Genomic DNA, 18,617 nt, shown 5'->3' on the forward strand with positions numbered 1-18,617 from the left:
ATTCTTGTTTGCAATGTAGGGCTCGCTCTCGACTGGTGATCAGGCGCCTATGCTATGTGCTCTTAGCTTGAAGAGAAATGAGTTTTGTATAGTGTGTATGTGTTAGGATCTAGAGCTATGCGACATACAAGTCTATGGAAGATATTGTGTAAGATCTTAGTGAAGGAAATGCAACCAAATATTTAAGGGTCCCCTCCCTTCCCCCACAACGGGCTTAACAGACAGGAATATATCTAGCTATACTTAGAAAAAAAAAAAGACCCAAATGTTCAATCTACACTACTTTTGCCCACTCATGGCCTGATCAAATCCAATATCGGGCACAAACCCACTAACGGCGTTGTGCTTGTTTTATATGACTAGGACCTAACAAGTCGGTTTCAAGTTAATTTCGTGTTCTTAATTGGCCCACTCTTATTCTTTTCTCAGGGGTCAATGGCCTTGTGGTCCAGATTCCGAAACTGAATAGTATCATATTGTTCTTACAATCCCGCCTATTATATGTGTGGCAAATATTTAGCTCCATAAACATTCGACTTGGATAGGCGTGCCTGCCGGCCGGAACATCCGAAAGCCGACCAAGGCCCGTTTTTAACCACCAAGTCGGTTTAAGGTCCAAATATATGATCCATATTCTGAGTTCTCTTTAACACAAACGAATAGCAAGCATCTTTTGAATTCAACGGCACGCTAACGTACTGAGAGCGAGCCTTGTTGGTCACGTGCAGAACATAGACGTTTATATCGTCTCCTGATCTACCTTTGTCCACAATTACGGCGAGTTCAAATTCACTTGCGTGTTCCTCACAATTTTTTTTTATCGATTCTTTTGACCGAAAAGATTTTAATGTACGTATCTTCGAATATTGTATACATGCGCTCTACCGAACATTCGAGTAGTACCGTACACACATGGATTCTATTTCAATCAATACTCAATAGTATGATGATTGAGAGGAGTTGAAATCAGTACTTCAAACAAGTTCTTAAGACCTTGGATAACTTAAATGTGAATTGGGCCTCAAGCCCAATATCAAAGAAATCGATGACATGGAAGATGATTTAACTTGGAACATACTAATCTGACATGGGAAGATGATTCCTAGCTAAATCTAGCTAGGAAGAGAATTCGTTAAGGTAGTTAAGAGTAGAAATCCTAGCTGGCAGGTTGTTAGATTAGTAAACTATAATCAATATTGGTCTTTCTCCCTCTCTCTGTTTTCTCTGTTAAACTGAAAAAATTCGGTTCTCGTCTACACCTTACGAGTTTTTTCCGGCGGATCGGGATGTAGAGAAATTATTAACAACATAAAAGTTATTACATTACGCTTTTGCGAAATGTTTTACCCTCATAGCTACATTCTTCAGACCTCGAAAAAAAACACAAAAACTAAGTAACACCTACGAACACAATTACACATTACAACAATTATTCCTTGCATAATAAAACTAGATAAAAATTTGCTTAATTGACTAATTAGTTAAGCTAATGATATAAAATAAAAGGGTAATTACTACATAAGACAACAAGCATGAGGGTTCTCATCACTGAACATTTGAGGAGGAGGGTAAGAATGAGCATACTCCATATAATACTTTGATGGCCAGTATTCACTATTCTTTATGTCAACGTTGTTGGTATCGTCGGCGCCGGCTTCCCCTTCTTTTTTGTCTCCGTTATCTTTGACGGCGTCGTCTGATTTCTTGTCTTCCTCTGCTTTCTTTGTCTCTTCCTTCTTTTCCTCTTCTTTGACAATGGAGACGTGCTTTCCGGTTCTCTTCTTTACGTAATCTTCTAGCTTTGCCGGATCAATCACGCCTTTAACCACTACTTGGCCGTTGGCTAAGTCTGTTTCAACTGACTCCACACCTACAATATATAAAACATTTGATTACTTGATTAAAACCTTGATCACGAATTAATTCATGAAATTCATGTGAATGTAAATACATTTTACTCCCTCCGTCTCAAAAAATATATGATATTTTCTAATATTATGTTTATCTAAATTGACATGTTCAAAATATTTTAACTAAGTATATACATATTAATTTGTCTAAATTTAAAAAATATTACTACCTTCTTTTCAAAATAAATGCAAATTTTTACGGAGGGAATATATATTTTGAGACGGGATTAATAATACCTTTCATTTTTCTAATACGCTTCTGTAAAACGTGAGCACATGCATCACAATGCATTCGAACCTTCAACACCACTGTCACCACAGGAGGAGGCTGCCATAATTAAACATTAGTTCAAATGGGTTAATTAATTAATTGAAAACAAGTATTAAATAATTAATTAGCTTAATTAGCTAAGAATAAATTATGTATATGTACTCTAATTGGGTCGACCCCCCAACCCGTGAATTCTGTGCAATCCAGATCAGCAACTTGTTGTGCTGAGTGTATAATGTATATAAATGGGGTAAATTAAAAGGCTAAAGACATGTAAAATTTATCTTCTTGTAAAATGTGCCCATATTTTTTTCTTCCTTTGTTTTGTTATTTTCATGTCAGGATAGTATATAGTATCATATCATATTATAAAACGGAACAATATATAAAAATACAGCACTATAGTACTAGTGTAGTCCCAAGTTTCACTGTCAAATGGCAAAAGTAATGATAGTGTGGGTCGACTCCAAAAACCAAGAACAACAACTACTACAACAACAAAGCCTATCCTATTTAAACAAACTAAACATGCTTAGGATCCCTTAATCATGATTAGTAGATTATTAAATTACCTCATCTTTTTTGTCTTGTGGTTTTTCTTCTTTCTTCTCTTCTTTGGGTGTTTCTTCGGGAGGTTTAGGCAATGGAGAAATAATCTCGACTTTCTTCCCACTCTTCTTCTGAAGCCTTTCACAGACCTTCAATGGATCCGCTGACTTCCCTTTGACCACCACTTTACTTGCCTTACAATCCGTACTTACTTCCTCAACCCCTGTAATAGCATTAATCGAAAGTTTAGGGGGTTAAAAGTAGAATTTGCTAAATTATAGGGATAAAACTATAATTAAGTCATAATTAATGAAAGTTACCGTTACAGACAAGACAAAACAAGGAACAGAGGAAAGGATAACAGACCTTCAAATCCTTTCAAGGCTCGAGCAACTTTCCGAGCACAAGCTTCACAGTGCATGTCAACTTTGAGAACGATTTCAGCTGGAGGCTGTTCTTCTTCTTTCTTCACTTCTTCCTTCTTCTCTGAATCTTTCTTCTCCTGAATTACTATTTTATCAATTTGCAGGAATATATATAAAAATATTTGAAAAAAATGAAAAGTAATTTGAAACTTACTTCACCCATTGTTGAAGAAGTACTAGCTAGCTAGCTAGATCTGTATCGGCAAATGTAACTACTTAGTTTAAAAACGAACACTTTGTTCTAATTCTTCTTCTCTCTTGCTTTTGAGGCCTTGTAGAAGCACTAACAACACTCTGTTTTCTCTCTGTAAGTTTCTCTGAGAGAGAGAAAGAGAGAGGGCATTTATGTGAGGTTGGGATTCTGTAGAGCTGACGTGGATTCTGTACTGAGAAAAATTATTTATTATTATTGTTTAAATGGGCCTTAGCAGAGTAGACAAAATAAATGTCATTCCAGTACCTAACGAAATGCCATTCTTATATAATTTTTCTGACTATTTTGACTTGGAAATTTGGTACAACATGTCATTTAAGACTAGGACAATTTGGTCATTTTGTGCGCTATTTACTCTCATAACATTGGCAAAATATTCAAATTTCATGCATTGCAGTGCCATGTTTAATCATGGCTTTTCCTTTGCGCTATTATCAAAATATATTATTACATATGGTTTATATATATTATAAAAAAATTAAAATCAAAATATATGTATTTTGATATATTCTTACATTCATCAATATATAAAATGAATATTATTAATTAAATACATATTTATATAAATTAAATTTAAAAATTAAATATTATGTAATATATTTTGATATGAAGAGAGAAAATATTTTAATCTATAATATAATTATATCCCAATATTCGTTCTTTAAAAATAGAACACCAATCTTCTGAAGAAATAATTCACTGTCGTAGTTGGCAACTTGACTTCGTGGCTTTTCCTTTTGATCAAAAGATAAAATTAAAATCCATCGATGTAATTCAAGGGAAAAACAAAAAAGTGTTTGATAAAATGATTACTTGTTGAATGAAGACCTCATAATTCAATTCTAACATCAAAATAATTTTATGATTAATAACAATATAATAGAGTTGTTTTTCAAAAAGCAAAATAATTAGTCTAAAAGAAAAAAAGATGCAAAATAGACCCCACAATTTAGTAAGTAGTATCTCTTTATTTCTTCCTTATGAGAAAATGAGTATCATCTTTATTTCATGCACAAAAAGGAAAACTGAATATCTTCTTATTCTTTTGAGATGTGAACTTTTTTCGAATATCCTTTCGCCTTTACGTTTTGCTATTCTTAATATCCAATAATCTGTCAGATTTTGAGTAAAAAAAATCCAGACCAGTTTGGATTCTGCATTGAGATTTTATTTTATGGAAAATAAATCATTTCATTCATTTTATAAGTAATATTTTCAAAAAATCGAACTAATACAACTAATTTGAACTAAGAAGTAACTGTTAAATTGATAAAAAAAATCCAACGCAATTAAAAATGTCGATCACTAAAATATCGTAAAACTCCAACCATATCGAATTGTTCACTGAATTATATAAATTTGGTATGACTCATCCATTCGAAAACTACGTACGATTTTCTTCAAAGTATTAATCGCTTCATGGGTGTTATGCTTAAAACGAGTGTATATATAAGTGACAATAAATACAAATTAGTTCATCAAAAAAATAAAGTTCATCAAAAAAAAAATACAAATTATAATTTCAGAAAAAAATAATATACAAATTATACAATAGACGCACAAACAAACATATTTATGGAGCCCACTAATTTGTATCCAAGCCCAAGAAAATCATTCACTGAAAACTCAATTTCTCTGGCCGGCCTGGTAAGCCTATCAGAATCCAGTGAAAAGAAGTTAAAGCTATGGGGAATCAGGTGGGTCCGGTTTCTGTATCAACCATTCACCGACTGCCACGTGTATGATAAGCATTACCATCTTGTAGTCTAGTTTTTCCAATATAAGCTCAAAGTGGGCATGAGAAAGTAATAGAGGAAAAAAGGAAAGGTGATTCATATCCTGTCTTTACTCTATCTAGTTGAACCTCAAGCAAAGAATCTCTCTCAATGAAATAGTTGTGTATTTTTTTTTGATAAATATTCAATGGATTAGAAATTATAAGGGAAAAAAAAAAGGTATTTTCCCAGTTGCAATTTTTTTTGATCTTATGTGGATTGCTTGTTCATTCCTCATTGTAACCTCAAATAATGCATATAAAGAGAAAGTTCAATGATTCGAAATAGAATAATAGATGGTATAGTCGCATTCAATCTTCCACATTTTGTAGTCCAACGATCATATTAATTTTAAGAGCAAGATATATAAAGTTCAATGATTAATCATTTGTTTACGATGTTTAACAATCAATCGTGGATTTTAATGGAATTGGCTAGATATTTTTTCGAACAAATTCTTTGGGAAATTCAAAATAAGAATTGATTAATTAATGAAATCTGTTAGGCTGCACAAATCGGTGGGTGAATCCGTTGGATGGAAAGTATGTGTCTTTTTTTAATATAATTTAAATCAATGTCAATGATTTTCTGGAAAGATATATAACAAGCATGATAACTGATAAGTTACTTAAATATGTAATGAGATATTTAAATGGGATATGTGAAAAAGCTGGTTGAAGGTATAAACGGAAAGATGCAAAGGAATTAAGGATGAGATGTTGCTCTTTCATTTGGATCAAAAGGGCGATTCTGAAAAATTTGAATGTTAGAATCTTGAAAGCAAAAGCTATGGAATTGCATGGAATATGCACAATACATATAATCTAATTTATACCCAAGTGGTCCTTCATGGTAGGAACCACATAAGGCAATGTTCATTTACAAAGCAATTACTACTATACATCTTTCTTGGCGCGCGCGCGCACACACATATATATAGTTGCATACCATTTCTTATAATACGAAAATTATTTGATATGTATCATATTTATACTCTTTTTTTACGCATTTATCGGCTTTAGCTACTAGGAGATTCATATTGGATTAAGTCTCACATCGATCAAAAATAATATCAATAATTTAGCGGTTGTAATTTTACTGATATATAATTAAGTAGCTAGGTATTAACAATATGAAATTAGTTATGAAGAAAGACAACAGTTAAGTGCGACAAGCATTTAAAGGAAATCGAACCAATATAACACATATGATATGAGCAAAGAAGAAACCGTTAAACTGATAAATTATAGTGTGAAATAGATTTAATGCATGAAAAGATTTATAAAACGTCATAAAATCAAACGTTTGATTTGATGGAGAAAATATCGTCTAAATTTGAAGGTAGGAATTTCTTAGCTAATGAAATATTTTATACTATTAATCCATGGACTATGATATATTTTATACTTTTCGTGGATTATGATGAAAAAAAGAGACTAGAATACTTTTTTTTTTAGTGTTTTTTTCGCTCATTCTTGATGCTCCGATATTTAATATAATTAAAAAAAAATTAATGGATTATGTTTCCATGCAATTTATGTGGACATTTTTACTATACCATAATTGAAATAAAGCTAAAAAAGTACCACATACTGTAGTTATATTATATATGTTTCAATTCATTTCATATAAAGCATGGAGTTATTATCAAAAATAAAATAAAAAATAAGGCATGGAGTTAATGCGACTTCCTTCGTCGACCTAACTGCGTGGACTTTTAGATGGGAAACAAGAGCCATCCACGACCTTGTATATTTTCTGAATAGTTTGGTAGCTAGCTAGCTTAATTATGTTTTACTGTATATTTGTGTCGGAAATCCATTTTTATCTTTTAGTTCAATTTAACCCTAATTAATAAACAATTAATTAAAACATAAAAACAATTAATTTCATTAATTGACATAAAAGGACTCAGGGACTAAACTATGAAGATTATTTAGTCCTTATGTAGTTAGGACTTCTATCATTTATGCATTTAGTCCTTACATTTCTATCTAGTTCTATGATGTCCCTTATCTAATACTACGTATTAACATTTGAAGGACGGATACGAGTGAATGAGTGAGCCACTCTCCCTAGGCCTCCTTCCTAACAAAACAAACTTCAAAAATCTTTAATATGGGCCTAAACATCATAAATGTATAAACCACTTGTAGAAAACGAATCATGGATATCCCAAACAAGAGTGGGCCAGATATATGGGCCTGAACACAACCAACCCACACAAAATCTGCGATCTCTGTTTTAACCAAAAAGTCTCATCCTAGTCATTGTGGAATGTGGATCTAATTCAATGGCCAATTTTTCATTCTCGTCATTAAACTTCTTCTCTAAACTAGTATTTCTCATCTCTCAATAAATTTTTTTTTTTTAAATATCAATACACAGAAAAAGATGAAATAAAATATATATACTTTTATTAAAATTATGTATAAAAATATTTTATTTTGAAATAAAATGAACAGTCTGAATCGAGAGGGAGTACTTAGAAGGATGAAAAACATTGAATTTTTTTATGGAGTTGGGTAAAAACCATCAAAAACAGTTGAACAGGAAATATAGGGTGTTGGTCATCTTTGATTGATTTTCATATACTCATGTATGGTTGGTGAGGCCCCACGCCAAGCATTAAAAATTACTACATATATAGGTTTTGCTATAAAATAAAAATAATATTAATAAGAACAAAGAAAAAAAAAACCATTTTACACTTTGCATAGTGTCTTATTTTCACAATTTATGTGAGCAGACTCATAAAAAATGATTAAATTTTCCTTTTTATCCTCGATAATTATGAGATTAATTTCTCGTTTCAATTATCAACACATGATAAAAAATTGATCATCGAATTTTTTGTGATCGGAGATCATGATCAAATTTCCAAGTTTGGATTAGCATGAAAAGTATTTTATTTTATATGATACTAATAGAATGTCAATAGAAAGTCGTCATGACAAGTTAGCCCACAACAACATATATTGCCGCTAACTAACCGATAAAGACTATAGTGAAGAACCGTAAATATTGAAACCTGCTTTCCTAACAGCAACAACAAAATCTTTTATGATCCACGTCTTTGCATGTATATTCAAACTTCATTAACATAACACGTGTCACCATCATGTCGACTAATAAATTATATATGTAGCTTTTATATATATATAAAAGGCATCAACTTATACAATCTCTTTTTCATTTCACATGCTCTTCTAGATTTCATCTCAAAGTTTTGTTTCAGCTCGATCTTCAGAAAAAGATCTGCGATCGAATTATGGGGGATCCAAAGGTTTGTGTTTCTTTCATTTATAAATTAATTATATGTATTTTTGTTAATCTCTCTATCTTAGCCTTAACAAATATGTTGTATATATTAATCAATGTATACAGGTTACTACTATGTGATAAAAGTTGATCTTGAATGTTATAAGTGTTACAGGAAGATCAAGAAAATATTGTGTAAAATCCCTCGTGAGTTTCTTTCTTGTCTTGATTTATGTATTGATTTTGATTTAATTATCACTAAACATCGATAAAAAAAAAAACTTAGATTTTTTTTCTTACACGAGAAATTCGAGACCAGATATTTGATGAGAAGAAGAACACGGTGACAATCACGGTGGTCTGTTGCAGCCCTGAGAAAATAAAGCAGAAGATATGTTGTAAAGGAGGAGAGACAGTCAAGGACATTCAAATTGTCGAACCAACTAAGCCCAAGCCACCAGAAAAGCCCAAGAAAAAACAAGACAAGCCCAAGGAACCCGATTTAATACCCGAAATGCCCATAAAACCCCAGAAAGAGCCCGAAGAACCCGCGGAAAAGCCTGAAAAGCCCAAAAGGCCTAAAGAACCTCCGGCTCCTGAACCAGCTCCGACTCCATTGCCCATACCCATACTTGTACCGGTGCCTGCTCCGAAATCGAAATCGGTTCCAGTTTCGGAGCCGGCACCGGCGCATTACCCGCCTCCACCCCCAGCAACATGTTGCAATGAGTGTTGGGAAGGGATCCCTGGGGGACCATGTTATTATGGTGGTGGGCCTGAACAGCCCTACTATGACCCATGCTCTATTTATGGAAAGCCGGTGTATGAGAATTGGAGTGGTGGTTATTATACTAATCGGTGCGATTACATCAATGAAGGAAATCCATCAGCTTGTACCATTGTTTGAATTTTTTTGTTAATAATGATTGCTTATAGATCATTGGTTGTATTTTAATTAGTTTGGTCAATTTTCGGCTATGGAGATATTTATGCTAGCTACAGTAGAGTTTTGACATTAAAACATTAGTAGATGCTCTAGCTTTTCTGGGACAATATATATATATATATATAAATTTTCTGATTAGTATTTGTGGGGCAATATTTGGAGGATAATAGGATATATTACTCTTATCATTCATTTTGAATTTTTCTTTCTTGCGATACAATCTTCTTTTGATTTCATGTTCTAGTCATTGATTTAAACTCTTGAAATATTTTGTAGATGAAACAAGCTAGATAACTCCCAATCTCCCATTTCCCAAACCCTAACCCTTGCCTTGCCCGATAATAATTGTATGGATCGATCTGAATATTGTGAAAGAAGTTATGCACAGAAAAGAATGATTATTTATTTAGTTATATACTTCTATTGTCTTATTACTTTCGGGTGGTTATATTCAATCAAAACTGCAATTTCTATGATTATATTGACGAACTTTTTATCTATAATTCGTCACAATGATTTGGTTGTGGATGATTTTTTTGATAACATCTACAATTTTTATCTAATTTGAAGGATTATGAAATTATCGTCAATTTACACAACCAAACTCGGGCAATAAAAATTTCTAATAATATTTTTTTTCCTATTTTGTATTCCTCCGTATTTAAATAAATAGTTTTGACTTTTTAAATTCATTCAAAAATTAATATATCTAATAATTATTAATATCTAGATACATCATTTTTTAAATAAATTTAAAAAATAAAAGTGTAAACTATTTATATTATTTATATATTTTTTTTAAAAGAAAAAACGTTACAGTTATAAACATTATAACGTGTTTGAGATGTGCTCCATTTTGGGGCCAACATACTGATGGGCTATGGCAAATTATGAAAAGATTTCGCACTTCCAGGACCACCCTTGGCTTTTAAATTGCAAGATACTTTTAAACAAGGGTAATATCGACATTATTGTCCAAGTCAAGTGTTTTATTTGTGTAGAATGTAGATAAGGCAAGGCCATATAGCAAGATAGAAGCTTTACACATTAGAGTTCAGACGCAGTGAGGAAGAAGAAGGAGGAAATGGCGTATAATTTATGTTATTCACCACCAGCCTCTCTATTCCACGACCACCGTCAACCTCTCTGCAACAATAATCTCTCTTCTCTTAAGCCATCAACGAGAAACCTCTTCACTTACTCTCCTCTAAAACCGAACTCTGTCTCATTTCACTCGAAAGCTAAAATCAGCCATGTTTCCTTACACGAAGCAACGACGGAAGAATCTCAGGGGTCGGACTCTCAAAACCCAGATGGGAAACCCAAAACGTATATCTGGGTCAATCCGAAGAGCCCCAGAGCTTCACTTTTTAGAAAGAAATCGTATGATTCAAGGTATGCTTCCCTTGTTAAAGCAGCTGAGTCTTTGAATTCGTGTGAATCAAATGAAAAGGATGTTTTTGATGTCCTGATTGGGTTAGGAAGTAATATGATTATGCAAGATGCTGTTGTTGTTATTAATAACATGATGAATCGTGAAAATGCGCTCCTTGTGCTTAAATACTTTGAGGAGACTATGAAACTCACCGGTGAGGTCATTCTCTATAATGTGACGCTGAAAGTCTTTAGGAAGAATAAAGATTTGGAGGGAGCTGAGAAACTGTTTGATCAAATGCTTCAGAGAGGGATTAAGCCCGACAATGTTACATTTTCGACTATAATTAGTGCTGCTAGGATGAGCGGATTGCCCGGTAAGGCTGTTGAGTGGTTTGAGAAGATGCCTAGCTTTGGATGTGATCCTGATGACGTTACCTACTCAGCCATTATCGATGCTTATGGAAGATCCGGTAACGTTGATAAGGCTATGAGCTTTTATGACCGTGCAAGAGCAGAAAAATGGCGCCTCGATCCTGTGACATTCTCCACCGTGATTAGGATTTACGGTATGTCGGGGAATTATGATGGCTGCTTGAATGTTCATGAAGAGATGAAGGCTCTTGGCGTAAAGCCAACCTTGGTTACTTACAACACTTTGTTAGATGCTATGGGGAGAGCCAAAAGGCCTTGGCAGGCAAAGAGTATCTACAAGGAGATGATTGATAATGGGTTGACCCCAAGTTGGGTTACGTATGTGGCTCTATTGCGGGCTTATTGTAAAGCAAGATATGGTGAGGATGCATTGAGTTTATATAAGGAGATGAAGGAGAAGGGGTTGGAATTAAATGCAATTCTTTATAACACTGTGTTGTCCATGTGTGCCGATGTCGGCTTCACCGATGAAGCTTTGGAGATTTATGAAGACATGAAGAATTCTGAATCTTGCAAACCAGACAGTTTTACTTTTTCATCCTTAATTACCATATATTCCTGTTGCGGAAAAGTATCTGAGGCAGAAGGCATGTTGAATGCGATGATGGAAGCAGGCTTCGAGCCTAATATCTTCGTGTTGACATCACTTATCCAATGCTATGGAAAAGCACAGCGTACAGATGATGTGGTGAGGACTGTCAATCAGCTCCTAGATTTGGGCATAACTCCAGATGAACGATTTTGTGGTTGTCTTCTGAATGTGATGACCCAAACACCAAAAGAAGAGCTCCACAAGCTTACTGAATGTGTCGAGAAGGCCGATTCGAAGCTCGGCAATGTGGTAAAATTCCTAATGGGAAACCTTGAGGGAGATTTCAAAGAGGAAGCTTCACAACTTTTAAGCTCCATCGGTAGAGATGTTAAGAAGGCATACTGTAATTGCCTGATCGATCTTTGCGTCAATCTCAATCAATTGGAAAGAGCTTGTGAGCTGCTTGACCTAGGACTTAAACTGGATATTTATATTGATTTACAGTCTAGATCAGCAACTCAGTGGTCCTTATATTTGAAGAGTCTTTCTCTTGGTGCTGCTTTGACTGCTTTACATGTTTGGATAAATGACTTAACTAAGGCATTGGAATCTGAGGAAGAGCTTCCTCCTGTGCTTGGAATAAACACTGGACACGGAAAGCACAAGTTTTCCGATAAAGGGTTGGCTGGTGTGTTTGAATCACATTTGAAGGAACTAAATGCACCATTCCACGAGGCTCCTGATAAGGTTGGCTGGTTCTTGACTACAAGTGATGCTGCCAAGTCATGGTTGGAATCAAGAAGTACTGCTGAAGTAGCCGTTGTTTAGATATTCAAGGAGCTTCTCTTGACATGAACATGTAATGTCTATAAACAAACAGAATGTGCTTCTCTATATTTCCAATGATGTTGTCGGCATTTCATTACATCTCTCTACATAGATGAGAAAGTTTTGTATTGTATTAGGGAACTATGAATTTTATACCTTTATATATTCATACAACTGATAAATTTAAGAATTGAATTTCTAAAGTTTTCCAATTGAAACAGAGTACTCTGTTCTTTCTATGTTATGTGATTTCAGAACATCCACCGTCAGCTTGCTTACACAAACTTGTAACGTCTGTTGCAAGAAATCCTCGATGTCAATAGTTGAAGGAAGCAAACCATGAAAATCGTATCGTATTTCATCCGTACAACTCCCAAAACAGCTTACATAATTCAATTACAATGTCAGACACCAAAACCTCCTTATCTGGTCCATTTACCTTGAACCAAAAACACTATTTCACTCGCCCATCATCAGGAAACTGAAATATAACATTATATTTACATTGAAAAATCTAACACGCCAGTAAAACAATGAATTATACTATCTATCTATGTTCAATAAATGACTCGAGCTGTCCAAATCCGCAGCAAGCATAAAGAAAATTTTCCTGATGGATGTCACCGTTTTTTTATAGGAGTTTGTCTTCTGATCTTCCTGTTTTCGTCAGCAGTGTGGCTTCATTTGCTCTTGCCGTTGCTTCTCTCTTTACTTTCTTGGACACTATTTTCGTCAGCGTTTCGACCTTCTTCACGAGCACCTGGAAAATAATTTATCTTAATATCTTTATGGAAAAAATAATTTCACCTCAAGAGAGTTTTCTAATGCTTACCATTATTTCTTCATCTTTGCAATTCAAAATACCATCTTTGACCTGGCATAACTTTCTTAAGGAAATGACTTCCTTTTGAAGTCTGTCATACAGAAAACCTGAAACTATATCTTCTTCACTGTGAGAATTCAGACTGCCTTCGTTTTGCCGTTCTTCATCGCTGACGTCATGTTTTGATTTGATTTCCCTGGTGACCGTTGCTGCATCGTCCTTGCAAAGTGTGTCTGTGTTTTTATCCGCCTCAGCATTTTCCTTTCCCCAGCTCTGATCAATAACTTTGTTTTTTGTCGGCAAAATACCTTTCTTCTGTGAGAGAGAGTGTTTCTTCAGTCCGGTGTTGTTTTTCAGGTAACCTAGAATGTTATGGCCTTTTCCTGTCTTGGGGGCACTGTTTAATAAGACTTCTTCCAATGTCATTACCCTCATCTTCAATTTTTCCTGGAAAAAAAATTAATAATTACAAGAGGCCGATAATTTATGTGGAAATTAACTTATTGGTAAATGGGAAATCAAATTCACCTTCAGTTGTGCTTCTGTCTTTGCTGTTCTCTCCAACACGGTTAGCTTGTCTCTCAAGCGTTCCATTCCAGCCTACATGAGCAATGTTTTGATAAGTTTTATTTATAATATATAGTCATGTTAATTGTTAGCATCTTTCAGGTTTTGTAATTCTTGTTTGTATTCTGAGAAAAGATGCCTGCATCAGCCTTCTTTCTTCCAGCCATTGTTTGACAGGCATGACTTTGTCATTTTCATCCTTCCATTCATTGGCAGCCACACTTGCTACTCGATTTGCCGAAACTTTTATTCTCGCTAGCTCCCTCTCAAGTGCTCTCTTCTCTTCCTGAAATCATCATCAAAGAAAATGTCATTGACTTTAACCATGGACTTGATTCTAAAATACCATTATCATCTAAAGCTTCTAGAATTTCCAATTTTTTTACTTGTAATTCAGAAATTCTGCGCTGATAGTCTCGGATAGTATTGGTCATAGCTCCAGCTGCTAGAATGGCCTCCTCAAGCTCTTGAATTCTTTGGCTGAGCATTTCAATCTCTGAGACTTTTTGCTGATTTGTCTTCTCCAAGATTTTGTTCTCCTCCTGCAAAAGGTATATATAACACAAAATCACTTGTTAGACACTGTAGAAACAAAGTTCAACCCAGATTTTGTCCAGAAATCTTGCCTGACAGATCTCAATTTGTCTTTTTAATTCAAAGTTTTGGTTTTGGACTTTTTCCACGCTAAGAGCCCTTTCTAAAGCACTTTTCAGGAGTCTCTCTGCTTCAAGGAGAGCTGATTCTTTCGACTTGGTCAGACGTTCCATAGCCTTCTTATCATCCTGTAGAGCTGTAATCTGGAAAAAAAATAACATTTGAAAAAATGTATATATTCATAGTAGCAGGAATTTCAAAATTTTGATATACCTCACTTCTACACATTTTAATTTCTGCTTGGAGAGGAGCAATGATCAACTCGATAGGGACATTATCGTCATCCATTTGACTCGCATGTACCCGTCTTAGTGTTGCTTCTGCAACATACTGAGCTGACAATGCTTCCTTCTTCTCATTTGTCAATTTCTTGATTTCAAGATTCTACATTCAATCAAATTCAAATTTAAGTTTTTTCAAAGTCTGACAAGTTTTGTAAGATAATTGGGATATTAAAATATTTATGATACCTTGTGCTCAAGGACATTTCTAGTGACACCAAGTTTCAGGTCCAATTTATTGACTTCCTTTCTGAGATTTTTTATAGCTTTATCCTTAGACACATCAGTAGTTCTCAATGCCTTGATTTCATTCTGAGCAACACCCAGCTCCCTTTCCTTTTCTGTAACCAAAATTTTTAAACCTATTTGTCACATGACAATAACTTGCAATTCACTCAACCAGACTAAAACAAGACTCATGCAACAAAGAAACCATTTTTACATGTCACGGCTTTGAAAGAACAAAAACCAATTCTGAAAATTGGGAAATTAAGAAAAATTAAAACCTTTAAGCTGATTCTGCAAGCGGTTGAGCTCAAACACAAAAGGGTCATTTCCTCCTTTAAGCATTTTCTCAAAACCAACCATATTTTCTTCTGGTTAATTATATGTTAAGTGTATATCTTCCGAGAAGAAAATGGTACAAAGACAAAGTTAAGAAGCTAGTGTTGTGTTTGGTTTAATGTAAGAACAAAGTTTTTGGGTTCAGATAATTTATAGCAATGGAGATCCATGGAGGAATTGACCGCCAAGATAGGATTTGGAATGGAAATTGACATTTTTTTATTTCACTTTACCATGAAGCAAGGAAACTTTGATGTTCCAGTTATTATCATTCGTCGGCCAATCAAGCTGGCTTCTTCTAATCCTTGGAAAAAGAAAATAACATTAACCAGTCTAAGTGTCAAACGCGTAAAATAAAATGTTCATGAGGTGTTACCTATCCAGTCCAAAACTTGCTGTTGATATGATAAATAAAATGTTAGTAATAATTTAGGTGTTATATTATTTTCATACTGTATAAATTTGGGCTTAAATTGACTAAATCAGTGTTAAAGAAGTATTCGCTTTAATACGTCCGATTCGGTCCTATTCTAATTTAAAATCCACAGATGGTTCTTAAATTTATAAAATCCAATCAATTCTATATAATTTTATCAAAAGTAAGAATCCGAATTGAGTCATAAAATTTTCGATTTCGATTCGATTTGATTTTGATCCGGTTCGGTTCTTAACACCGTGGCCATGTCTCTCCTTATCTATCAGCGAATGAAATTCATTTGGCCAAAGGTCAAAACTCAAAAGATTGTATCAAGAATGAAAATTTCCATCTACTATAAACCCTTTTTCTGATATGGAGTAGAATTTTGTAAGTAAAAGAGGTTGCATTTTTGGAAGGTTTTTTTTTTCCCGTTCTCAACGAGATTACATCAATGTTCCACCACGTTAAGAACAAAATATATATTTTAAAATAATTGATGTTTTGGATTTTGATGGCATGCGTAATTGATTAAATGTATCAAAGTTATTTTTTTAAAGAAAAAAATAGTTCAAGATTTTCCAAATTAAACAAAACAACATATATAGCTTAATACGGAATATATGTTTTGTTTTAGAAAATACCCTAATTATATGTAGTAATTACACATGCAACTAAAACTCAAAACATCAATTATTATAAAATATAGAGAGTACACTTTTGAAGTTTTTATGGAAGATATTTGGGCATACAAAATTCGTCATTTAATATATACTTAATTGCTTGAGCGTAAAATGTTGCTTAGACAATATTAATATGATCGAATTTAAATTTAGTGAAAGTCTTAGGATGGATCTTGACTCAATAATAGTTGCTTCAAAACAAAGTACAGCTCATTTAACCTGCCATAAGGTTAGTAGTATTTTGGAGGACAAAGGGAAGAATCCACCAACTTAATGTTTTTTTTTTTTTTTTTTTAATTACAAAGTTAGTGTGTAGACTGTACGACTCGAAACCCTGACCTCACTATTTGAGGTGGGAGCACACCACCACTGAACTATTCCCATAGAGTTAACTTAATGTTTTTCTAATAAACATATTCAAGTCTTAATTGTGGGGATTTGATTAAGATGTTAATTAATTATATTTTGCCTAGTTGATTGAATTCTTGACTGACCTTGTTTTATCTTTTGAAAGTTGAAAGTGATGTGTAAAAAGGAAACAATGAGATTAATAGATCAATCAACAAGTAATAATGACGTAACAACGAGGGTATGCCTTGTCATCTCCTTAACAGCTCTGTTAATGCCACGTGGGCATTAACTAACGCTTTAATCATCAATGTTAGACGGAGACCTATATGTGATGTATGTTAGTTTCAGGACCCTAACGTGAATTTAGTTATAGTATAAGGACCTATCAAGCAACTATCCTCTTTCTTTCTTTTTTTATATATATTTGTTCGCCAAGTAACACAATTCCTTGTGAAGTACGGATTAATTCCCCTATAAATTGAAATCAAAACCTAGATTTTTCATAACGCTGCAAAATTTCATATTGAAACCAAAACAAAGAGCAGAAAAATTATCTAATGGCTAAAATCACCGATCGACCACAGATCAATACTAAGACTTTACTAAAAGAGATCATTACCAAGAACTTACTAAAGCAAAGCAAGCTTCACTTGGTTTTGGATATCGACCAAACGTTGCTCCATGCCGTTTGTTTCAATGATCTGCAACCGGAAGATTTCGATTTCTTGAAGCAGAACTGCGAGGATTTCCGGGAAAGTTTGTGCATGTTCGAATTAGAATCTGTCCATTATTTGGTGAAATTAAGACCGTATGTTCGTGCATTCTTGGAGCAAGCCAACTCCTTGTTCGAACTGTCTTTATACACGAAGGGGACAAAGATGTATGCAAGGTGCATAGCCAAGTTACTCGACCCGGAAGGCAAGTACTTTGGACAGTACAGGAGGATCATCGGCAGGGAAGACACTCCGACCGAGTTCAAGACTCTTGACCTTGTACGAGTGGAAGAGCGTGCCATCCTCATCATCGACGACACGGAAATATGGCCGTACGATAGCGAGAATCTGTTGGTGATCGAGAGGTACAATTATTTCGGCACAAAGAGAGAAGGGGATGGATACTTGAAGCGCAGGAGCGACGAATGCGAATTCGGGGGATCGTTAATGAACATCCTAGAGATTGCTAAAGGAGTACACAAAAGATTCTTCCAATTGGGAAACAACAACGTGGTTGATGAAGATGATCGTAGGGACGTCAGGATAATTCTAGGTCGACAAGCCGAAGAAAAACGAAGAATGATTAGCATGATTGAGGTTGAAGTTGATCGCGAAGCCCCAAGAAAAACGAAGAAAGATTAACATGATAGACGTTGAACGATATAATAATAAAGGAAATTATGGAATTCTAGTTTGATTACTAATTAACTCGTTAATAATAGTAGAGATCATCTGATGCAACAAACAACAAAATCTCTGTATATATTCTTCGTAACATATTCTTTGTAACAAAATCTCTGTAGGGTTGATGTTAGTCTCATACGATACAAATTTATTGTCAAAACCTAATAATTAATTGCTTAATTCTAATTTGTTTGCTTAATATATATTCGTTAGAAGATGTATGAATTAATATATACTAATAATCAATAAATGTTAAAGGGCAAAATGTTGTGTTTGGTACCTCTTTTCAACGTGTCTGACCCACATCGTCCATTATTTTTCAAAATATCACGTCCCTGTTTTTGTTATTCCGTTAGAGTATT

At 34.1% G+C, this 18,617-nt stretch overlaps 5 protein-coding genes across 5 annotated transcripts; 3 read left to right on the top strand and 2 right to left on the bottom strand.

Moving 5' to 3' along the window:
* Window positions 1–1,514: 1,514 nt before the first annotated feature.
* LOC139885082 (heavy metal-associated isoprenylated plant protein 7-like) lies at window positions 1,515–3,318 on the bottom strand. Its single transcript, XM_071869033.1, has 5 exons — window positions 3,310–3,318; window positions 3,097–3,232; window positions 2,754–2,953; window positions 2,148–2,238; window positions 1,515–1,870 (listed from the first exon to the last, which is right to left on the bottom strand). Exons 1-5 carry the CDS (start codon window positions 3,316–3,318, stop codon window positions 1,515–1,517), a joined length of 792 nt encoding a protein of 263 aa, XP_071725134.1.
* A 1,626-nt stretch (window positions 3,319–4,944) lies between these two features.
* Window positions 4,945–9,312, top strand: LOC139885087 (uncharacterized). Its single transcript, XM_071869038.1, has 3 exons — window positions 4,945–5,066; window positions 8,358–8,430; window positions 8,692–9,312. Exons 1-3 carry the CDS (start codon window positions 4,945–4,947, stop codon window positions 9,310–9,312), a joined length of 816 nt encoding a protein of 271 aa, XP_071725139.1.
* A 1,123-nt stretch (window positions 9,313–10,435) lies between these two features.
* On the top strand, window positions 10,436–12,520 carry LOC139885081 (pentatricopeptide repeat-containing protein At4g16390, chloroplastic). The gene has a single exon (XM_071869032.1). The coding sequence runs from the start codon at window positions 10,436–10,438 to the stop codon at window positions 12,518–12,520; it is 2,085 nt and encodes a 694-aa protein (XP_071725133.1).
* A 198-nt stretch (window positions 12,521–12,718) lies between these two features.
* On the bottom strand, window positions 12,719–15,433 carry LOC139885088 (microtubule-associated protein 70-5-like). Its single transcript, XM_071869039.1, has 11 exons — window positions 15,352–15,433; window positions 15,035–15,186; window positions 14,778–14,948; window positions 14,537–14,707; window positions 14,297–14,452; window positions 14,050–14,196; window positions 13,872–13,943; window positions 13,353–13,790; window positions 13,215–13,280; window positions 12,988–13,001; window positions 12,719–12,902 (listed from the first exon to the last, which is right to left on the bottom strand). Exons 1-11 carry the CDS (start codon window positions 15,431–15,433, stop codon window positions 12,719–12,721), a joined length of 1,653 nt encoding a protein of 550 aa, XP_071725140.1.
* A 1,982-nt stretch (window positions 15,434–17,415) lies between these two features.
* On the top strand, window positions 17,416–18,213 carry LOC139885089 (RNA polymerase II C-terminal domain phosphatase-like 4). The gene has a single exon (XM_071869040.1). The coding sequence runs from the start codon at window positions 17,416–17,418 to the stop codon at window positions 18,211–18,213; it is 798 nt and encodes a 265-aa protein (XP_071725141.1).
* Window positions 18,214–18,617: the final 404 nt, after the last annotated feature.

Source organism: Rutidosis leptorrhynchoides, unplaced genomic scaffold, assembly GCF_046630445.1.
Source record: "Rutidosis leptorrhynchoides isolate AG116_Rl617_1_P2 unplaced genomic scaffold, CSIRO_AGI_Rlap_v1 contig78, whole genome shotgun sequence".
Classification (NCBI taxonomy): Eukaryota; Viridiplantae; Streptophyta; class Magnoliopsida; order Asterales; family Asteraceae; genus Rutidosis; species Rutidosis leptorrhynchoides.

Coding starts and splice junctions, on each gene's coding strand:
- LOC139885082 (XM_071869033.1), bottom strand. Junction 2,239..2,753: donor CACAAGACAAAAAAGATGAG/GTAATTTAATAA, acceptor TAATTATGGCAG/CCTCCTCCTGTGGTGACAGT. Junction 1,871..2,147: donor GCGTATTAGAAAAATGAAAG/GTATTATTAATC, acceptor TATATATTGTAG/GTGTGGAGTCAGTTGAAACA.
- LOC139885087 (XM_071869038.1), top strand. CDS start 4,945: ATGGAGCCCACTAATTTGTATCCAAGCCCAAGAAAATCATTCACTGAA. Junction 5,067..8,357: donor TTAAAGCTATGGGGAATCAG/GTGGGTCCGGTT, acceptor ATGCTCTTCTAG/ATTTCATCTCAAAGTTTTGT. Junction 8,431..8,691: donor GAATTATGGGGGATCCAAAG/GTTTGTGTTTCT, acceptor AAAAAAACTTAG/ATTTTTTTTCTTACACGAGA.
- LOC139885081 (XM_071869032.1), top strand. CDS start 10,436: ATGGCGTATAATTTATGTTATTCACCACCAGCCTCTCTATTCCACGAC.
- LOC139885088 (XM_071869039.1), bottom strand. CDS start 15,433: ATGGTTGGTTTTGAGAAAATGCTTAAAGGAGGAAATGACCCTTTTGTG. Junction 15,187..15,351: donor CTTGCAGAATCAGCTTAAAG/GTTTTAATTTTT, acceptor TTTTGGTTACAG/AAAAGGAAAGGGAGCTGGGT. Junction 13,791..13,871: donor AGACAGAAGCACAACTGAAG/GTGAATTTGATT, acceptor TTTTTTTTCCAG/GAAAAATTGAAGATGAGGGT.
- LOC139885089 (XM_071869040.1), top strand. CDS start 17,416: ATGGCTAAAATCACCGATCGACCACAGATCAATACTAAGACTTTACTA.